The sequence below is a fragment of the Lonchura striata genome, chromosome 4, assembly GCF_050655825.1.
Source record: "Lonchura striata isolate lonStrDom1 chromosome 4, ASM5065582v1, whole genome shotgun sequence".
Lineage (NCBI taxonomy): Eukaryota > Metazoa > Chordata > Aves > Passeriformes > Estrildidae > Lonchura > Lonchura striata.
Window position 1 is genome coordinate 18,461,704 of NC_140706.1, and position 22,842 is coordinate 18,484,545.

At 35.8% G+C, this 22,842-nt stretch overlaps 1 protein-coding gene across 2 annotated transcripts; it reads left to right on the forward strand.

Annotated features, from left to right (window-relative positions):
* Window positions 1-1,185: 1,185 nt before the first annotated feature.
* Window positions 1,186-22,798, forward strand: PI4K2B (phosphatidylinositol 4-kinase type 2 beta). 2 transcript variants are annotated; one of them, XM_021554330.3, is made up of 10 exons: window positions 1,186-1,489; window positions 5,457-5,614; window positions 10,646-10,846; window positions 11,335-11,466; window positions 12,793-12,946; window positions 14,399-14,466; window positions 14,967-15,063; window positions 17,574-17,707; window positions 18,800-18,859; window positions 21,332-22,798. In XM_021554330.3, exons 1-10 carry the CDS (start codon window positions 1,201-1,203, stop codon window positions 21,503-21,505), a joined length of 1,467 nt encoding a protein of 488 aa, XP_021410005.1. In that variant the 5' UTR covers window positions 1,186-1,200; the 3' UTR covers window positions 21,506-22,798. The 2 variants fall into 2 exon arrangements, with proteins under 2 accessions (XP_021410005.1, XP_085433880.1); XM_085577754.1 differs by lacking the exon at window positions 18,800-18,859.
* Window positions 22,799-22,842: the final 44 nt, after the last annotated feature.

Here is a 22,842-nt window from a genome sequence, read left to right on the forward strand (position 1 = left end):
CACTAACTCTCAATCTTTTAGAAACTAGTGAATCGACTCTACAATGGAACCTTATTGAAACAGCCACAACACACTTGTAGCTAAAGGGAAGTGCAGTATTACTTTACAGTATGCTGGGAAAAATATCAGACTTCTCCCTTTTAGTTTGATCTTTTTGTTTGCTTCTCAAAGAAATTAATGTCCATTTAATTTTCTGTACGGAAAATTACATCTAGTTGCTGTAAACCTTCCTATATGTGTTTACTAGGCAACAAATGGGTATTCATCTGGAGTCACAGTTGAGTTCACTTTTAGTAGAAAGGAATAGGAACAGAAATGCAAGTATGAACAGATTTTATCAAATATTAAAGATATTAGTATTTACATAGGTAAATAACACTCAGCTTAATTCCAAAGTCCACTGGCTGACAGGCAACCCTAGACAAAACAAACACAAGTCCAGTATTTCAGTAAGGTTATATTTTGTCAGTAACCAAGAAAAATGATTTTTTCCTCTGTAATCCAGATTATGCACATGTTAAATTCTTATACCATGGTCTCAACTATGAGACTAATGAGTAATAAATATATACCATTATTATTTTTAGCTGAGAACTGATTTGCTCCCAGTATAATCTGTAATCTCAGTTCTGTGCAAGTATTTAATGCATGTATCTTTCTCCCATATTTCACCGAAATTTGAGGAAAACCCCTCTTCAACAGACAGGATTGGGAGAATACATCCAGGCTGAAATCTGATGCAGTATGTTGGGGTTATAGTTGTTTTTGCTTTCTTCAGTTAATAACGCATGGATAGTGGGGGAACATGGAAATAATGGCAATGTATTCATACTGTTTTCTCTTACGCTGTTTTTAGGCTTCGTTTTGGTAGTTACCGTGATGGCGTAGAACAATGTTGTGCAAAGTTTGGGGAGGGAGCGCAGCTGGCTATGGCAAGCGTGTGGCAGGTGTGGAACTAAGGCGAGTGTCAGGGCAGCTTTTGCTGGACGCCCCGCGCCGTGCGGCCCTGCCTGCCGCGGCCTGCCGCGCCGCCGCCGCGGCCCCTTTAAGGCAGGCGGCGGGGCGGGCCGGGGCCGCGCGCAGGCGCGGGGCGCGGGCCGGCGCGGCGGGAGCGCCCGAGCCCGCCCGAGCCCGCCCGAGCCCGCCCGGCCGCGCCGCCGCCTCCCGCCGCGCCGGCCCCGGCCCCGGCCCCGGCCGCCCATGGCGGAGCCGGGCGCGGAGGAGCCCGACGAGCGGCTGCTGCTCCTCGAGGAGCCGCCGCCGCAGGCAGAGCTGCCCCGGCGGGGGCCGCAGAGTGCGAGAGCCGCCCCCGGCGGGGCCGTGCGGCAGTGGGGGGAGCCGGGGCTCGAGGAGGTGGCGGAGTCGGAGGACTCGGAGGACTCGGGGCCCGAAGGGGATGGAGAGGACGAGCCGCTCCTGCGGGCGGCGGGCAGCGGCCGCGGGCGGCGAGCGGGCGGCGCCTGGGACAGGGAGCGCCGCGCCGCCGCAGGTACGGCCGGGGCGCCGCGGGGAGCGGCAGCGCCGCTGTGCCTGGGGGCGGCCGCGCGTCTGGGGGCACGGCAGCCCCTGCCTGCTCCGTGCTTCCAGCGAGGCTGCAAAAACACCTGCCGGCGCTGAAGGGCGCTCCGTGTGCCGTGTCCGCTGGCACAGCAGCGGTGCTGACCTCTCTAGACGTATGGGCTCGCTGACTGATAATGAAGGGAACATGCTGCAAACGGGTAGAAATCCCACTGCTTTGTCCCTATGTGCAGGGCTGCACGGACTCCTTTACATCTTCATCAGCGTCTCCACTGTCCCTTCTCCCCGCTCTCTGTCTGCTGTTTTGTTGGCCCTTGCTTTATTTCTGTCATGTTGTTTGAAACTTGTGGCTTTGCATGTTTTAAAGACTGTTTTGTGGGGGGACTGGCTGCTGCTTCCTGAACACTTTGAGGACGTGTCAAATTTTCAGTTTGACTTGCATATCCTGCTAACTAGTTTTTTTGTGACCCACATCGTTTAATCTTGAAAAACAAGTCAGTCTTTGTGTTTGTTCTTTGTTGTACTCATATACTCACTTTGTACCATCACTTGTTTTAGGAGTTTTAGATGTGGGCTCTGCTGTCATATTTTTGGCTTTCATGCAAATGTATCTTCTTTTGTATTTTCAAATCAGTTCTTGAAGAGAGAAATACAATGTGAAAGTGTAGAAATGCAAGAACTTAGTTATTAATTTGAAAACAGATACAAGCGTGTGCCCATTATCTGATTCTAAATATACTGGCAAAGTGATAAATCACATGCTATTTATTGCTTACATTCTTTTCTTTAGACTTTCAAGCTTTCTGATTTTGTGCAAGTTTCTATAAAAGTATACATCTAGGATGAGTTTCCTGACAGAAATATGTGGAGTTCCTTCACTTCTTTGTTTCTGCTGTTGTAATTACACTGTAGGATTTCTTGCCAGAGACTGGTAATGCTGTTTCTTTGGCAACATGGAGGACTTGAAAAAAATTGAAACAACCCCCTCATCAAGTTTAACAAAATAAGTTGTGCTAATAATTCTATTTTACTAACTACAGAAAACTTTTACTTGTTTGGCTATAAAGACAGAAAAATCTTGTCTTCTAAGCACTGGTCTCAGGTATAGTCCATACCTGTAATATGAACATGCCATTAAATGTTAGAGTTTTCCTGTTTTTTTCCTACAAGACTTAAGATCTGCTAAAGAGATAGTGCTTCTAGCAAAGTATTTCTAGAAACTTTAAAAAGAAGTTGATGCTTCAGAGTGGAGGCTAGAGCCACAGGTCTTGCACCACTGAAGCAATTAGGATAGTGAATACAGAGTACTCCTTGGAATCTTCCCCAGAAGTGTGTAGGAAAATCTCAGAACTGATATTGATTACAGCATCTCATCCTTTTTTCCCTTGTCCTTACCTTTTCTGTGTGTGTAACCCTCAAAGGTGCAGGATTGTTTCATATGTCAGGTGGAACCAACATACACCAGATGTTACTCATATATATTATTACAACACACAGTGTTTCCTTAATGGAGACTGAATAGGTTAAAGGGACTACCTTTAATCATGTCAATATTTAAAAAGTATAAATCTAGCTTAGTGCTGAAGGAGTTCATACATGTTACTCTTGCAAAGTGTGCTAGTTTAGTTTAGGTCATGTCATGCTAACTTGATGGAAGAATAGGTTGAGGTGCATACATGGATGATAGCATTTGTATCTTCTTTGGCAGGTCTTTATCATTCCAATACAGTGGCTTCACAAACTTGGGCCTTGTCCAAATTGATGTGAAAAAAGTTCTCAAGCTTGGTAGTTCAATTGTGTGTGTGTGAGCCCTGTCTCCTTAGTGGGAGTTTAATGAGAAGAGTAATTTTCAAGAGTAATTGCAAGAGAAACCTTAATTAATTATAAGTCTAGAGACTGTACTGGGAATAAGTTGTGACATAACATGCTTTCTCAGTAGAAAAGTTGATTAAAATAATTTTTAAAAGAGAAACTAACTCAAACTGCCACATTCAGTGAATACTATCTTCAATTAATATGGCTTATTTTCATATGGAGAGGGTCAATAAACTCCTTAAAACTGCTAGTTTCCTTGTCAGCCTAAATGTTTTTGTACAGCCACGTCACTGGCAACATGCTTCCTAGCAGTAGCAATACTGAGCAAATAATGAATTTCAAATGTCATCTATCTTTTCTTATTTCAGCATGCAGTGTAATGAGATTTTTTTGTTTTAATTTATTTTTTAGAAAGACATAGTTGAATAATTTCCTCAGACAGTGAGGCTACGTAGTAGTTCTAGAATATAGAATAAATGCACAGAAGTGAAAAACCGACCTCTGAGTCTTCCACACAGTCAACTGCAATCCATGTGATACAAAGTTCATCTGTAGGTTTTCTTCATCTGGAATATATTGTGCAGAATGACTTAGCATGGATGTTGCGCTTCATTTGGTAACAGTATAATGCACAACTCTGATTTTGCTTTCATTGACAAAAATATGTACTGGTTGGAGCACAGCTGTGTGAGTAATGTAGATGTGTAGAGATAGCTGAGCCTTGACTGTGAAGTAAGAACTTGTGAAATAAGAACTGATTTTAAATTACTTCTTCCTTAAAAATAAATTTGGTTTATTTCCCTAACTCATTTAAGTTCATTGTGGCAGGAAAACCTTTGAACCTCTTCCCTCCCTCTTGTTGTCTACTCTAAAGTCTTAAAGTGTAGTTTATCACAGCAGTATTGGCCAAATAGTTAAAACAGATTCTGATCTAATGGGCTGTGGCTGTTAATTCTTAAGAATGATCTGCTATTAGCTTTAAGGTTTCTCTTCCTTGTTACCAACTTATACTAAGATTTTCCTATTTCTTTAATGCTTTTTGACTGTTTTTGTTTGGAGTCCATGTTACTATTTTAAGTGGTACATGCAAGTAAGTGCTAATGTTCTAAAAAGCTTCAAAAACTGTCCTGAGCTACAAAAAAAATAGTGTTTTTTAAAAATTATTTTTATTTGGCTCTTCACAAACTGTTGAGTATCTTTTTTGGATAGTTTCTGTGTTGGTTGTCATTCCAGGAGGATGTATATTACATTTCTTTAATTGCTGAAATGGGAACAAAGCAACTTTATCTGTAAATGTTGAATTTAGAATAATGTACTGTTTGTTACTGCAGAAATGAGTCCTAATGCACAGGCCCATTAGAATGCACTCGGTGAACATGTGAAACAATCCTAGCATTAAAAAAAGGTATAATAATCTACAGCATCAAAACTTGTGAAGATATATTTTAAAAATTGAAAAGTCAGTAGTATTCTGGCACCTTCCTTTCTAATGTCTTTCTAAATCTTTGCATAGAGTCGTAGAGTTTGCACAAATGTCTGATTTCTGGGTTGTAGGTAAAGAAATGCTACAAGTTGCTTACAGTGTTTTAAGGCTGGAATGGTGCTGGCATGCAGTAGTCACTGCTGTGTTGGTGCTGCTTGTGAGTGCTACTTGTAGCAGATTATTCAGCGGATTAACTTCCTTGCATTTTAGCAGATAATAAACATGTTAGCCAAGCTCCTAAATGAATGCTACAATACTATTCTAATAGTGGGTAATGGGCATGACACAAAAATAATACATATCTTTAATGTTTTTTTTACTGTTTTGACTTTGAACTTTTTTTCCTTAGATTTGTTTCATAAATAAATACTAAAAAATGAAATCCTTGAAAATTTTAAACACTTAGCAGTGGCAGTCTCAAATTTGTTTTTTGCAGATTTGGCTGATTTACTTGAATCAAGGAGTTGATTAGACGTGGATAAATCAGTGGAAAAACTTGCACTGATTAAATGGATGAGATTTTTCCGCCTGGTGTTGGATGGGTGTCAGCAGGGAAGGCTGTTGGCTTATCAATGTGTTTGGTTATGCTTAATTTGTACTAGAAGTTGCATTTAAGACTGGTTGTTTTCTTGTTTTTCAGGGCATACAGGACATACTGCAGATATGAATATATTTTTAGATGATCCAGAATTTGCAGAAATTATTCTGAGAACAGAACAAGCAATAGAGTGCGGAGTTCTTCCAGAAAGAATCTCTCAAGGATCCAGTGGGAGTTACTTTGCTAAGGATCCAAAAGGGGTGAGCATGTTACTGCAAAGTCAACAGCAGCAAATTGAAAATGGAAATTCAAAAATTCTATCTAGATACAAATTAATTTAAATAAGTTATTTAATAATTTATTGTATGTCAAAATTTATTTTGGAAAAATCAAGGCAAGTAATACTTAGATTTCTAATTATGTCTTGCTGCATAAACCAAAGTATAATAATATTATTTCTACTGCATCTTTATCATGTTTTTAATGATCTGCACCAAAGAAAAACTGAGAGAATAAAAGGGCCTCTAACATCTCAAAACAGTTCAGGAATTCTCTTGTGCAGAATCTTGTTCTCTGTGTATTTTAACTGATTTTTGCCCAACTGAGCTCCTGATTTCAGTATGGTTTAAGTTTCTTTAGCTAAGCCTCCTATATTTTTCTCTCTTTTCTTGTTAGATAGCCCTTTATTTAGGTTGTCTCCTTTCTTATATATGATTGGTAGATGGGCAAGAAGAGTGATATCATCAAATCTGCCTTCTAACTTGTACTTGTCTGCTGAATCTTAGCTGGAAGATTTGGTTTCCCCTCTGCAAGATTTGGTTTTCCCTTCTGTACTTGGTAAATAGTACCTTGAATAGTGATCATCAGTGAGGTGTCCTAAGGTTACTTTGAGACAGAAGTAATAGTTACCTGAATCTCTCTCCTGAAAAGTAACATGTGGTTAGCATTATTTAGTAAGAGGAAATGATGTCTCAGACACACATTCACATTGTTTCTTTAAATTAGAAATACTCTGCTACTGACCCATTTCACAAAATAAGACCTCCAACTGCTCAACTTTTGTTAATTTTTCACATATGATTTTATTTTAAGCTGAATCAACAGCTTTTAGCTCTTAGATAGATGTAGGTGTTCATTAATCCTGAAGATCCCAGTTGTGCTGGAAATGGAAGTTGGAACATTGAATGCCTAGGTTTTCAGGGCATGTTCCAGATTTTTGTCATTCCCTTTCATTTAGAAGGTAGTATGGTTTTTGTTTCAATTTTAGTCATATTCTTGGTAATTAGAAAATATATTCCTGTTTTGCCAGTTAATTTTCATAGTTGTTTAGTTTGTTTTAATGGCAATTTTCTGGTGATAGTTTTTACACTTTATTGAATAAGTGGTTTTGGGTTTTTTTTTTAGCTGAGTTACCTGACATTAATATAAATAAATATGTCAATTTATGATTTTATTTTTATGGAAAGAACCACCCCTTTAAAATCTTCTGAAAACTGCAGTTCATATGCTTGTGTTCCAGGAACATTTGTTAGTAATGATCCCCTTCATTCTGGTGGAGAAAATAAAAAGGGGTGGGGAGGTCTCTCTCTTTTTGAAACCTGAAGGAAAAAAAAAATCTTGCTGTAGTAGCCCATTACATTTTGGGATTCTTGCTATCACATGCAATGCTGTAAATATAAAAGCTTATTCAGAGTTCCAGCTTCAGGTCACTCTCTTTTTTAGTAGCTTAGATCTTTGTAGATTTTCTGGTTGTGTGCTTATATACACATATTCAAACTTCATGTTCTTTTTAAAGTAGGTTTATATCTTATTTAATATGCAATAGGAAGAAAAGTTAGGAGTCAAATACTGGTTTGAATCAATAGTTTTTCAAAATTTCTGTGCATGATGTATCTAATACAATATTCTAGAGTGTCAAGCTAGAAATGCTTTACAGCTGATCATGTTGAATTTTTCTTAATGCTATGGAATTGAGATGTTTTTATTCTTAGAAAGTTAGAGAAATCATTAGGGAAAATAAATCATACCATATGTGCAGATCTGTTTTGTCTGAAGCTTATCTAGATTGATTTTGCTTGTTTTTGGTCACTAGCAAATGCCTGAGGTACTCACTGAGCCATGGCAATGGTGAGAGAGTATTTGTGCATTATTTTAGTATAAATATAACCATAGTATTTTGGATGGGCCGTATTATTCCTTTTTTCTTATGTGGTGATTTTCTTATTGGTTTTACTTTTCTTTTGCTGTGTTGTTTTTGTTCCTAGTTAAGTTTCTAGCAGAGATGTGCCCTCCTCCCTTATGCAGGTCATTGATTTGAATATAAGCATTTAGGAGAAACACAGACTGAGAAAAGAAGACTGTTTATTTTGTATGATTCAGAAAAAAAATCATTGCAAAATATGAAAGTATTTGGGATATGGGACTGAGAATTATGATAATGAGTGCTTAGCAGACTTTAAATTTTGCTTTTATTCTTTGCTTTTGTTCTACAGCTTATCTATGTTTACTATCCATATTAAAGGTCTGAAAAAACTTCATTTTGTCAATAGTGAAACTTTCATATGTAGAATGGATTTCAGATCCTGTTTGAGTATTGCATCATTCCACTTCAGACCGGTTCTGTCACTTGCTTTCTCCTATTCCTCTTGAGTAATCTCTTTCTTATTCTGGGAAGGAGCTCATTAAAGATGTGCTAAGCCTTTTTTAATGGTCACCTTCTGAAGTGCCCAAATTGAATACCAAATTACAGATAAAATAAGTTGTTTCCATTAGGTCACCTTATGTTATGATTTGGTTCTGTGGGAAGGATAAACTTCAAATTGCATAATTAAAATTAGCTTTTTGCATTTATTGGCCAAAGTTATATGGTTGCATACTGAAATGGAGTTCAGTACTTAAGCAGCACTATTACAGAAGGCTTGAATATGTCTGCATTTGTTGTTCATTGTGTAAACAATAAATAAAAGACATAGTGTCTTTTACAAATTGTTCTGCAATATGTTCCTGACAGTTTCAACTAATTGCTAACGTTAATAGAGTCAGTCTGTAAATGCATTTTGACTGGCAAAATTAAGACTGGCCTTGGTAGTTTGTTCTATAGAAAAAGTTCTATAGAACTTTTTTGTTCTACTCTAGTCCTCAACAGCAGTGGCTCTGGAAAGTTTAGCAAAAGTTCTAACTTGAGCAAAACCTTGGAAGCCATATCTAGATTTGACTGTATAGCGCAGTACAGTCCAGGCTGGTAACAGAATGAGCTAAGCTCCTCTTTAAAATGGGCACTTAGTAGGAAGTATTAGCCAGAGAGTGATTCAGAAGAGATAATTAAAGGTTTGGCATGTACTTCTAAATACACCACAATGATTCCAAGAAGAGCAAAACTGCTAGCTTTGTTTTAAGCAGGTAGATACATGTGATTCAATAGGAAAAAAATTAAAATAACTTTTTAACAATTCTAAACCTAACATTAGGACTGAAGTAGTATCACAAATGCTGTGATATAAAAATAAAAAATAAATAGTAAAGTATTCAAAAAGCATTCTGGCCTCTCACATTGCATAGAATATTTATTGCATTTGTGTAGTCTAAGTCAAATTTTGTCAGTGCAGTTGTGTTCAAGGTTTTGAATGCAACCTTAGAGTTGCAGATAATAGCATACCAAACCCAAGGGAATTCTTACCAATTTGTTGCCTGACTGTTGCTAGGACACTGATTTTATAGTATGAATGCAAATAATAGTATTTTATAACTTAGTTTTCCTTGTAGTTAATGAGAATTAATCAAAATGGATGGACGAGACATATGATGCTACTAATGTCTGGTGTCTTGTGTATTTGTTTACAAACGGAATGAATTAAGCTTTCTGTGGTTACTTAGTCTTGGGCAATCTTGGACAAAGCAGGATTGTCTTAGAAACGTTGGTTAAAAAATCTCTAGAAGCAAAACCAGCTGGTCAGATCCTCTCCCAGATGCAGCTGAATCAGCAGCTACTGAAGAATACTGCTGGTTTCTGACTGCCAACATGTTCATGATCTGAGTGTGAATCAGCTTTGAGTGCTGGTGCAACAACAGGTAGTGTTTAGTTTATTGAGATACTCACTTTTTTCACATGGATTTAGTAAAGTACTAATATGTGAAAATGCTTCTCAAAACAGCTGTCCTTAAGTATTTCTCAGAAAGAATTTTATTTACTTGCCATTATCCAGTGAGAAGGGATGAAGATGCAGAATTTCTATGGCATTCCACTTGAGCTACTGAAGAGTCATTATAAGAACTTAATGTACTAGGCCAAAGTTTATCACAGACAATTGAAAGGTTTATATTTTAATGTGGTAATAACCCTGTGGATTGATGTTAACAAATATAGAACCCTATGTAGAAGGCACCTTGAGAAATTGCCAATCTAATGCTTGTGCTGTGGAGCAGCATTGTTTCAACATAACTCTTGAGGAATGTCTAACTAACCTTTTGTTAATTGCACCCTGTTTTGGAGACTGCAGAATTTGGCTGTCTGTTCCAGTCTTGAGCTGCTCTTAAGTTTCTAAAGGATTTCTTTTTTTGCAGCTTATCTGCTGGGTTTTTACTCTGTCATTTTTTGGCTCTTTAACAGTAAATGTGTTGTTCCTTTTTTTTCTATAGCAACCTATTCCATTGGTCATCGTGCCTCAGTTTGCTCTTAGCTTAAGCATTCACTGTTCCTACTGTCTTTTCATTATTCACATATTTTGTGCTTATTCTCATTTTTTTCAGCTTTCTCCAGTTTTATGAACAGACTTCTTGAAGCATAGTGTTCAAAATTGGACACAGGGCTCTGACTAATTTTCAGGTTTACTATGTGTCTCTAATGTAAATGATGGCTGATGGTCATTTTGATTCAGTCAAATTCAGGGTAATAGGAAAAATAGATTTAAGAAAAGAAAATAAATCTGTTGATTTTTAGTGTTCTATTAAGAACTTAAGATAAATATAGATATATTTTTAAACGCAATCCTTTTGAAATTTGACAAAATGTTTTGAAAAAGTAAATGTTTGGATTTTCTCTTACAAAGAGCTTATAAAATAAAAAGGAGGGTCAATTTTTTTTTGAATTTGCACTAATCCTAAAGAAGCAGTTCATGATAAATTTATTTGGAATTTAATTTTGTTAGTTGTATTATTTCACCATCTAAAAAGAGCAACTGTAAAATGCACTGGATAGGATTTAACCAATATTTTAAAATAACTAATTTTAAAACTAATTTTAATATATTGCAACTAGAAGTGCTCATAATTTAATTTTATATTATTTACCTTAGAAAATTATTGGAGTGTTCAAACCGAAATCTGAAGAGCCTTATGGACATCTAAATCCAAAGTGGACCAAATATTTTCACAAAATTTGTTGTCCTTGCTGCTTTGGCAGAGGCTGCCTCGTTCCAAATCAGGGATATCTCTCTGAAGCTGGTGCCTATCTTGTGGATGAGAAGCTGGGGCTTGGAGTTGTACCTAAAACTAAGGTAAAAGTTAAAACACATAAATTACTGAATTAAAAAAAAAAAGCCAACATATTTGTCAGTCTCTGAACTGGGGTGTTTAGATAGCCTTGTATATCATGCATTATTTTTAAGTCATTTATAAACTATTGCAAGTACAAAGGCACAGTGGTTTGATGTAGAAAAACTGACTGTGATTTTTGATTTAATAGATCATTTTGAGATCTGAATTGAATCTTTTTTTTGGAGCCACTTTTTAGCATTTTCCAATACCTTTTGTGCTTCATGTTTTGATGAGATTCAAATTGCAAAAAACAGCATATAAAATTCCCATTTTTGTTTGAGATATCTAAAATAGAGAATATTCACCTTTTTATATAAAATTTATCTGTTGAAAATGCCTGATACTTGTTTCTTATTTTTAAATTTATTTTTTTATAACTGAGCATAATTGTAAATTTACAATTGAAATAATGAGGAGTTCTGAGCTGTGTTAACTTTCATATTTTAAGGTTGTCTGGCTTGTCAGCGAGACCTTTAATTACAGTGCAATAGATCGTGCAAAGTCAAGAGGAAAAAAATATGCTTTAGAGAAAGTGCCAAAAGTTGCTAAAAAATTTAATAGAATTGGACTACCTCCTAAGGTAAGATCAAAAATAAGTAATTCATACACTTCCTGATTCTTACATAAAACTTTTTTTTTTTTTTTTAAAAAGGGCATTTATAAGTAACTCCAATGGTAGAAGAAAAAAACTTGCTGCTTGTTGAAAACTGTCTGAATTTTTATATGACTGTTCCCATGCAACATGTAGCCACTATTACGTCACTCTTTGAGCTATTTTGATAATCTTTTCCCTTTTTTTTTTCAATTAACAGTCCAGTTTTCTGCTGGAGTAGTAACATATTAATTGTTATATATCTCACTCTTGCTCTATTGATTGCTTACTACATCTTCTTTCAGTGTCATGATTTGATGTTGTCAGTCTGTTTTTTCCCTGCAGTTTATCTATAATTTTTTATTTTTTTAAATTATTTTTTTACTTTCTGTTGTTTTTTATCTTTTTGAGTACCCTGCTGTTGTGTTCTTCCTCCCTCCCTTTTGTCTTATGTGAAGACTGCACTGACTAAAGACCTTACATCTTTCTTGCCTAATGAGCCTCCTTGTATCTCTAGAATATCATTACGGTATTCTAATCCTAAGCTTTTAAATCACAGGTTACGTATAGTGTGGGTAATCCACTTGTGGCAGTTCCCAGCTGTTTAGATCCATGTGACATGGAGTTGTGCAAGCTTTTATGAGCATGGTTATTCCACATGCTGTGTGTTTATTTATCTGTATTTTAGTTCTCAGATATAACTTCTTGAATTTCAATCTTGAGTGCCTTTCACATATGGAGCCTATGCCAGCTCTCATGCTCTTCCTTGGACTCTTTTGGGAAATGTATTTCACTCATTTTTTGCAAAAAAACATCTGTCTTGAAGAAAGCGGTTAATGCTGCTGTTCTTATGGTGAAGATTTAAGGCTTTTCAGAGAGGAAGATTTTTCTCTTGTAATTTTTAGTGAGTGTTCGCTGATCTATTGAAACAAGTGTTTCCAATGAAAAAGAAAACAGGTGTTACGTATTTCTCTCTGTTTCATATTCATCTTGCAATACTAACTGTCTATTTACACTGAGCTGCCTGGCTGTGTTCTATTCCTGGTAAACTCACTGAGTATTTAAACAAATATTTAAAAAAAACCACCACCACAACCCCCAGAAACCCATCCTCACATGATTTGACTCTTACTTTTTTTTAAGACTATAAGAATGAAAGACAAATTTATTTATTATTTAATTTAATTTTTTTTAGCGTCATACTTCCTGTGCTCTGAACTTTCAAAATATATAATGAATTTTTCTGTTAATGTTGAGATTACTTATGTGATCTACCTGTGTGCATTTTCCAAATGCAGTTTCTTAATATTTTAGGTTGGCTCCTTCCAGCTATTTGTTGAAGGATATAAGGAAGCTGACTACTGGCTCAGGAAGTTTGAAGCTGACCCTTTACCTGAGAACACAAGGAAAGAATTTCAGTCACAGTTTGAAAGACTGGTTATCTTGGATTATGTTATCAGAAATACAGGTATTTGTTAGTATCTCTTGGTATTTATCTATTTTTGTGAGGCAGAAAGCAATGCTGCCTGAAAGGTGGAGCTTACGGCTTTTAATGCATTTAAGATGCTTTTCTCATGATTAAAGGCCATAAAGATAAAATTTAAATTAAAAAAAAATTACTTTGGATTAATAAATTAAATATTGCTTTATGGAAACAGTGTAAACAACTCTGATTGTTGCTCACTATTTTTGAGCAATATGAGGAGTCAAGAACAAATGCTTTCATTAGGCTTTAATTCTGTGCATAGTCCATTTTCTGTTCCCCAGATTAGGATAAAAGATGGTGATGTTTCAGGACCCATAAGAAAAGCATGACTACAATTCCTTTTATTCCTGGAGCTGATAATAGTGCACAGTTTCACACCAGCTTACAATAGTTCATATTCATTGTGTAGGCACTGAGGTACCACTGCAATGTGTACCTGTCAGATCTCCTGCACTCTTGTTTTTACCACTTAAGAGCTGGGATTCTTCTGTTGCCTATGTAGGTGAATTACTTCTTGAGGATTTCAAAGGCAGCATTATGTTTAAAATACTTACTTTTCTGTTTTGGCAGAAGTGGGCATCTTTGCTTTTCTTCAGACATAGCAGGTCTAAGTAATTTTCCTTTTCTCAAATTCTCTTTTTAGAAGCAAACTAAAAGAAAGTTTCATAAGAACATAATACTTGCTAGCTGTTTTTTGACATTCTTAAAGTTGTGAAGCAAATACTCAAAATGCAAAACCTCATTACATGGATGATTTTACCTTCATTTAATATATCTAATCATAATAGAACACAAAAATCTGATGATGATTAAACTGAAGGGAGCACTGTTTGTAGGAGAAGGTCCTACAAATCCATACAGTCATCCTCTGTCTGAAGGACCTTCTCAGAATATTTAATCTTACCATTTTGTCTGAATAGTGCAGGCATTTCAGTTTCTTGCCCTTCTGTCCAGTTTTGCCCCTTCTTCATCTTCGGAGAGTCTGTTTTCTCCATGTAGTCAAAGGTTACATTATCTACAATTTTGGAGGCCTTCTCCATTTCCTCATCAGCATTAAAACAAGCTTAAAAATTAAGTCATTTGGGTCTGATAGAGTTTCCTCAGGAAAAATGCACACCACAACCAATCTTTCTGCATAAAATGTATGAAGATAGTTTCCTTTGGCCTTTTTGATATTTTGCTGCATATTCAGCCAGTTGGGGAACCTAAAGGAAGTAATACATACCTAGGAACACGCAGCAAATTTGGTATTTCCACTGAATTGGTTGCCTGTACATTTCACTAAAACTAAACCTTGTGTGATGGGAAAAACCCTTTTTCAGCAGTTTTGCCTAACTCCGTGGGTGCAGTGCTAGTTTACAATGTTGCTGTATGTCACTCTAGATGATTTTTTTAATCAATGACATGTTGTGACATGCATTTTCCTGTTTAAAGACAGAGGTAACGACAACTGGTTAGTCAGGTACGAAAAACAAGATGATGGACTTGATCTGTCAGATAAGGTAAGAGAATTGTACTCTGAAACTTATATTCTTTAAATTGTTTGGCTTTGTAACTTGGTCTTGCTAGAGATTAAGGGCATATCCTTAATCTGGTACATGGTCTCAAGAAATATGATAACTACAAATTATTGTAGGCCAAATGAGTGGAAAAACTATTTTGATTAGACTAGGTGCTAGGAATTATTTTTATTGTTCTGTATTTTTGCTCTACTAGCTTAGGCTATAATAACAGTAACTATGTCCACTTTTGCTCAGGTCCATTTCTTCATCCCTTTGTGCTCTGCTTATCTTGTGTTTGGGGAAGGGCTTCTCTTTAATGGTAGTAGAGTAAGAAATTATGTGTGGTGGAATTTTTTGGATGCTGCTTTGTATTGTTTAAGTTGAACTTAACCAGTGAAGCCACAAAGTATATTATTTAGTGTTTTAAAGTGTTTTTAATATGTTTTGCTGTTTGTGCAAGCACGTGAGTATCACTTACTTTTTGAATGTTCCTTCTGTAGGATAGCCAATGGACTATAACTAAAGAGTCTATTAAAATTGCTGCAATTGACAACGGTTTAGCATTTCCTTTTAAGCATCCTGATGAGTGGAGGGCATGTAAGTACTGCATTCTTCAATAATTTTCCTTTTGGGAGTGTAAATTCGAAAGAAGTAATTTTTATTTGTGGTGGTGTAGTAAGGAGATAAGAAATCATCACTGTAGCTATATATTAAATTTTTAAATAATGTACTCTTCTTCAGAAAGTGAGCAACAAATGCCATTTTTGCAATGGCATATGTGATTTGGTTCTTGTTCATATTTTTTACCTTTAGATAATATTATGGACACTCATAAACATAGTACTGCATGTACTGGTGGAATTGGAAGAATTTAGCAGCATGTTTCTCACACAGTTTTTCTCGAAAAACATAGTGGAAATAACTTGATTGCAAAGATTTGCAAGTTGTCCCTCTGTTGGCCAAATTTCTGTTTCAAAATGAAAGGTACTGTGTAGGTGGACAAGTAGGCAGGTTGTTTTTTTCTTGTTTTCAGCTTTAGCTTACTTTGTAGAAGTTAATCTTTAGTTAGTCGATTTTCCATCTGCTTGAAAATGCTATTACTGTTAAAATGAGATTGATTATGACCACATCTCTGATTACTTATCATTAGGAGGGAAGTGCCAAACAGGGCTTGCAGTGATTTCTGTGGGCTATTATCCAGTCAGGTAATTCTGGTAGTTAAGTGTGGGCTAGTTATGCTGTCAAAAGGCTGGTTAAGTACTCCACCCAGGGCTCTGTGCAGTCTCTATCTTGATACTAAATAGATGTTGTCCTATATATCTCTTGGTTAGTCGCTTCTATAGCTGTTCTAAAGACACAGCAATTATTGGTTATTTTGTACCATCTACTTCAGCATCAAAAAGAATAAACTTGCATGATCCTTTAGAATTCTTTTGCAGATGGACAGGTGTGTGATAGTTTTGTCAAAGTAAACTTGTAACATTATTTTTACAAATTTCAGTCTCTCACCCCCTGGGCATGGTTTTGATAAGTAGAGCTAGTGGGTCACTGAGGATAAACTGCTCAAAGCCAGAGAGCAGCATTTGCAAAAGGCAGGAAGTTGGTCCAGTATGGATGAACAGGGAAATCCTGACTGAATTGAGATGCAAAATTTAAGCAGATTTTGTAAAAAAGGGAAAGATGTGGAGTCATCCCTGAAAAAATAGAGAATTTTTCCAAAAGTGGAAGAAGAATGGAGCTAGGAATGTTGAAGCTTGGCTGGAGTACAGAGGACATAAAGAGCAACAAGAAAGGGTTGGGTAAACTAGAAGTGACAGTGGGACTGAAGAAAAGTTTAGCAAAGACATAAAGGCATAAGAAAGAACAAGTTACTCAATGCTGACTTAGCCTCAGTCTTCACTTGTAAGATTTGCTCTCTGTCTCTTGGATCTCAAAACTCATAAGTAGAGCCCCTGGGAATGAATGCCCCAGGCAGAAGGAAGGGAGCACTTAAGGAAGGTGGTCATAGAGAAGTTCATAGGAGTAGATGGGATGCAGTGGAAACAGTGGCAGGTGGCTGATGCTGTTTGTAATGCAGTTTCCTCATCACTCTTAAAAGACTCTAGTAATGTGAGAGATTGCTTCAGTCTCCATGAAGACTGTGGAATGAATCATCCTGGAAGCTGTGTTCAGGGACATGAACAACAAAGTGCTGATGGGGAAGCCAGCATGGTTTACCAAGGACAAACTGTGCTTGATAGCTAGGCATCTTTTAATGATGACTGCTTCAGTGGCTGAGGGGAGAGAATGAATACTGGTTTGGTTTTTTTTCTTGACTTTGGCAGGGACTTCTACATACTGTTACAGTATCTTGTAGGGAAATGTGAGATATGAACTGAACAGACTGTGAATGTGAACTATGGGGAAAACTGGCTGGACTGTCAGCCTCAAAGGGCTGTGGGCAATTGTGAGGAAGTTTAGGGGGTGGCCTGCTGCTAGTGACTTTTCTCAGCTCCTGCAATTAATAGTTTGGTGTCTTGTTTAACATCTGGTAACATTAATAAAGCAATTAATGTTATATTGGATATTGGATATTGGATATTGGATATTAGATATATAATTTATATAATATATAATATATATAATTTGATAAAAGCTGTCTAATAGCAATTGCATGAAAAGTTATGAATGCTTTTCTTTCAACATGCTTAGAAAAAGGCATTTAAAAATTTTTAAATATATTAAAAATAGTAACTTTGTTAATTCTTCCATATGAGTCAAATACCTTAAAGATTTCTATTTCATTGCAGCTATTATTTTACTCCAAGGGAAATTGCCTTTCTAAACTAAGGGGAGACCTTGACTGTTGCTTACCATGTTTAATTTTATAAACCTTTTTTTACTTATTGCTTTAACTAAATATTTATTGCTTAATATATTTTACTCTTTCAAAAAATGGCTTAGCATTTGTAAAGCTGCTCTGGTAACTGTAGACAAAAGGGATGTGTGAGATAACAATGCAGGGAAAAAAGGGGTGTTACTGAGAAGTTGTAGTAGGCAGTAGAAGACTTGACTCAGAATTTCGTTTTTGCTTGCTTATCATTAAGTGCACTGTTTTTCTGCATTAGATCCCTTTCACTGGGCTTGGCTTCCTCAAGCAAAAGTTCCTTTCTCTCAGGAGACCAGAGACCTAGTCCTTCCTCACCTTTCTGATATGAACTTTGTACAGGACCTTTGTGAAGACCTTTATGAGCTATTTAAGGTGAATCAAGTGCTTCTTTGAATTGACTATTACTGAAGTAGCTGATGCTTGTAGACAGTTTTATTCATAAAAGGAGCAACCATCTGAATGAAACCATGCTGAAATTCAGGATACTATACTATTTTACCTTTAACACTGGCATGTTAGAAAGGGTCTATGTAATTATAAAGAAACTGTCACCAATGTGGTTAATTGATAGTAATTAGCTCATTTGAAAACATAAATTAATTATTATATCTAATTTAATTTATTATTATATCTAAGTTTCACAAAATCAATTAAAGCTAGTTTACCCTTACATCACAGATCTCAGTAAAAACAGCATTTAACATACCTATGTGGTGTGTATAGACTTAAACTAGCAGTGAGGAAATAATGTATTTAACATAATTTAAAGTACCTCCATACCTTTCATATACTTAATTTTATATGCATATATTGTGCTAAGATGCTGCTGAAATCCTGATCATATTGAAAGTCAAACTCACTTTAAAGATACTGAAACTGTCTACAGACATGTAAAGAGTGTCCTTCTCTAAAACATTTTGTTAACATTTGTGTCAGATGTTCAAGTGAAATAATCCAACTAAGGATTGAAAGAATTGGAAATTTTTAACTTTTAATGCAAATGCAGCTGTAATGTCAAAACTAGATCCTGAAATACATTTTTGCTTTATTTGCATCTTCAACTCGTACGTGTTCAAAATGCCTCTGGGTTTGTTAGCTAAGTATTGTTATATCTGAAGGAGGAAGTATTTTTCTGCTGGAGTCATCATGAGAGAAAGAGCACTGTAACCTCTGATCATATTAAGCCTGGTATAATACCTGTTGGTGTTTACCAATGCCCAAAAATGGTATCCACTGATGTATTTTATTTTATGATGTGGAACAGTATTAATTTTCACATATGTAAACTTGATGCCATAAATTGACCTTTTTGCGAATCATACTAGTATTCAATTTGAAGCTTTCAAAAATTATTATAGTGTGGGTAAATATGAATATGCATATTATGATATTGATGAGTTTGCATGCTAACTATATAGCTAAAAATAAATTGGTTATTTACTATAAACTGTTTTCTAAATAAAGACTGACAAAGGATTTGACAAGGCTACTTTTGAAAACCAGATGTCTGTTATGAGGGGGCAGGTAAGACTGCTTTTTTGCATTATTATTTATGTATTTAATTTGTCATCACTCCTCAGCTGCTTTCTTTAGAGCTATAAAAAATAACTCCTATTACACTGAATGACATTTGAAGGTATTTTCATCTAAGATGACTAAATTTCTAGAGTTTGTTCTTATTTGTGGATAGATAAAACAGCAGAATACCTATGTTGGTTTTTTTTAATTTTTATAGAAAATGCTTTTATCTAATTCTGTTTTATTGTTTTTGTGGGGAATGGAAAGGGCTTAACTGTATATTCTTAGCAGGTATTTTAAAAATGAAAAAGAATCATAAGTCTGGGTGGAAAATTTTATGTCCATTTCATTATGCTATTAAGATAATTGTGACTTTATTTTAGAGGGTTGACATGATTATTGAAAGCAATATTAGATAATAAAATTTCTTCATTCTATCCAATGTTGAAACCATACCTCAAAACAGCCCAGCCATTTTCAGGTTAGAGATTTGATCATATTTAAATGCTGGGCTTGTTTTGTTTTGTTTTGTATTCTGGGTTTTTTGTGGTTTCTTTTAAACATTAATAGAGGAGGATGTTTCTCTATTTCCTCCTATTTTACAATTTGACTGGTGTGAAATACTAGAGAAAAAGTTTTAGCTAAGAACAAATTTAGTTCATTGTAGGTACAAAATAGTGATTTCTGCAAGTGTAAGGCAATTGAACTAGGCAAATTAATAGTCCTATTTGCCCTGAATTTATTGAAACTTTGTCCTTGTGTTCATAAATTCAACATGGATAGTTTTAAGAGACAATTCGTAGAGTGTCTTAATTCAATGTTTTCTCTGTAGAATTTCCTGTATCAAGAAACCTTGCACAAGACTGCAGCTCTGCTTAGTCAAACATAATCCCAGTTAACATCTTTTGTGTGGTAGCTAAAAGACAGCAAACCTTACTTACTAAATTGAATTATAGGAGTTGTTTCTGAAATAAGTCTTCTGAGAAGTTTGTGTAGTCACTGGAAGGTGGGTTCTTGAAGTACTCATGCATCCTAACCTGTATTAAGTAGCTTTTTTCTGATTTGACGATTGGCTTCAAGGAATCTGTTATTTAACAAAACACTTGAGAAAAACATGATTGATATAATTGAGAGTGATATAGCTTGTCAAAAGTAGTTTTCAGCTGTAAAGGCTGCATCTGGACCCTTTCTTCACACACTGTCCCTCAGGTGGATTTTAGCAGATATTTGTTTTTGTTTTGGGGTTTTGTTTACCTCTCTCTAACTATATGAGTGTGTTTCACTGTGGGAAATGTCAGGTTCTCAGGCATGGAAGAAATGCAGATAACAAATAATCCTTGGATGCAGTTGGAAATACATGGGCAAACAATGTCTTTTAGCACTGATTTAAAACTTGTTTTTGGTGTAAAACCAAAGTATGTTACAAGGACATTATAGAAGATTGGACTATCTAGATCACATGCTAAGGGATTCATTCAGTTGGGATGAATGTGCAGTATATCCAAAACATCCAAATACATCCTTCAAAATGAGAATTTAAGAATTAGAAAATGAAGAGTCTAGATAAAGAAAGCTATAGGGAAACATAACTTGCATGGAAGAGTCAAGGTCTTTAAATCTAAGATAGCAAACATAGTTGGAAGCCTATTTCTGTGAAGTGTAGGGAAAAAATGATAAGTTTTTCAAACCCAAAAGAAACAGTTCTCTCAAGAGTGTAGAGTCTAAGCAATGGGTAACACATCTACAAAGGGTTGCCTTAGAATTTTGAGAATGTAAATGTCAAGTGGAGTTGCTGGCAGAACCAAATAATGCAAAAGACTTTGTCAGGGGTTTTTTGGCCATAAAGAGCAGAAGAAGCAGAGGAAGAAAGGAGCATTGTGCATGGGAGAGAAAGCTTGATATGAAGGGTAGTGCAAATGTGTCACTAGAGCCAAACAGTTTTCAGCAGGATGACATTGAACATGGAGTAATGAGAGCAGTCTGTGAGCACAGAAGTTTTGGAAGAAAGATAACAGATTCCTGGGAGCTGAGGGCTGAATTTGGGTCTTAGCACTGGGTTTAGTATGAGCTAATTATATGGCTTCATATCTTCTGAGATGAAAATAATTTGTAGCTAAACTGCTGGTGCATCCTATATTAAATCATGTTGATGGCTTTCTTACAGGTATTTTTTTCACTAAAGATGCAATGCTTTCAAGAGATATGCTAAATTTAAAATGGTCTTCGAATTTTCTGAAAATTTGAAGAGGACTGCATGAAATAGTCAGGAAAAGAATGGAAGGGTAGACAGCAGTAGGATGTATTCATGTTACCAAATAAATAAAATATTCCTACTTGCAATAGATATACTTTGAAATGAATTTATTCAGTAGTACAGTCCTCTAAAGAATTGATTGAAGAGTGGCATCTAAAATGAAAAACCTGTTAGCCACAGTTTAATTTGTGCACCCTAACCTCACCTGCTTTTACTCTTTTTAGATACTGAACCTTACTCAGGCATTAAAGGATGAAAAGAGTCCCATTCAGCTTGTTCAGATGCCACGTGTGATTGTAGAGCGAAGTAGCACTGGAAGTCAGGGCCGAATTGTTCATCTGGGTAATGCATTCACACAGACCTTTCATAGCAGGAAGCCTTTCTTTTCCTCCTGGTAGCAACAAAAATACATGGGAAGAGTAAGTTTCTCTTAACTTTAGAAAGCTACTTTTGTGTAAAGGCTCTGCAATAATGTACTTCTGCTGTATACCAAGAGCTCTGACTGCCAACACCTCAGAACTTAAATTCTAAAGACTTAAGAAATGTATTTTGAGTGTAATAAAAGTTTACAATTTTTGTGTCAAAATTGTGAATTCTTATGTCAGGGAATGAAAAGAATTTGTCCATACTGTATTTTTATAGGCTAAATTAATGTATTCTAAATAAGGGAAGACAATTTGCATATGCTGAGGAACTAATTTTGAGTACAATAGGAATTTTTTGTTTAATATAAATGTGAGAATCCATACACTATAAATTTCTTTTTATATGGCCTTAAAAAAAATGGTTTAGAATGTTATCTTTGATTGTGAAAATGCTTTTCCTTGGAATTTCTTCTGGGTATTTTAAACTGGTTATAGATTTTTGTAGACTAGTTACTTGAAAAGTCATGCACTTAAAAAAAAAAAAATCAATCTTTCCTTGAAATACAAGTTAAAAGAAAGGAATAAGGGAGAAAAATGCTCCAAGTAGGCTTTTTTTGCACACAGGGACCAAAAATAGTTAAATAGTTGAATTACAGCAAAATTCAACCCAAGTAAAGACACAGTTTCTACTGTGACAAAATACACTAAGTGTATGTTTCAGAGGTTGAAATTTCACTGTAGTGTCTGGCACTTGTATATTTAAGCACATATATGGAAATCTGTGATATTTCTTTGGAGATGCATCACGATGAAGGAATTGAATTGCACCATGTTGCTACAGGTTTGTTTTGCCATTTGTGTAAAAATGTGTTCATCTCTTGTCACCGGAGTGGTTCTTCTGCTAATGACAGAGGCACTAATGTGTTCATCACAAAGCCAGTCTGCCTTCTAAATTTCTAGCTAAACACAGTTTGTTTGTGGTTTGTTTTTTTTTGTCTGGAATAAAAAAATTTAAAAAACTGGAATACCTACAGCACAGAAAATTACTTTTGTGCCCTGAATGATGTTGTGCTTGCCTGCCGATTGCCATTTGCATTTATGTTTAAGTTATCTGGTTTAAGACTTGACAGTCATGATTCTAGGTCTGTGACTTACGTAATGTGGTAAATATTTTTATTTTAATAATTTTCTGGACATTTAAGACTGGGAAGGGGAGAAAGATTGCTGCTTTTATGAAACTTTCAGTATTTCAGACATTGCTGTATTTTGTAATTCTAAGCAATATTATTGAACTCAGAAATAATAAAATGCTTGTATTTTATATAATTTTGAGTGGATGTGAGTATTAATGTAGCGTGTCAGCAACTTCA

Coding starts and splice junctions, on each gene's coding strand:
- PI4K2B (XM_021554330.3), top strand. CDS start 1,201: ATGGCGGAGCCGGGCGCGGAGGAGCCCGACGAGCGGCTGCTGCTCCTC. Junction 1,490..5,456: donor GGAGCGCCGCGCCGCCGCAG/GTACGGCCGGGG, acceptor CTTGTTTTTCAG/GGCATACAGGACATACTGCA. Junction 10,847..11,334: donor GAGTTGTACCTAAAACTAAG/GTAAAAGTTAAA, acceptor TCATATTTTAAG/GTTGTCTGGCTTGTCAGCGA.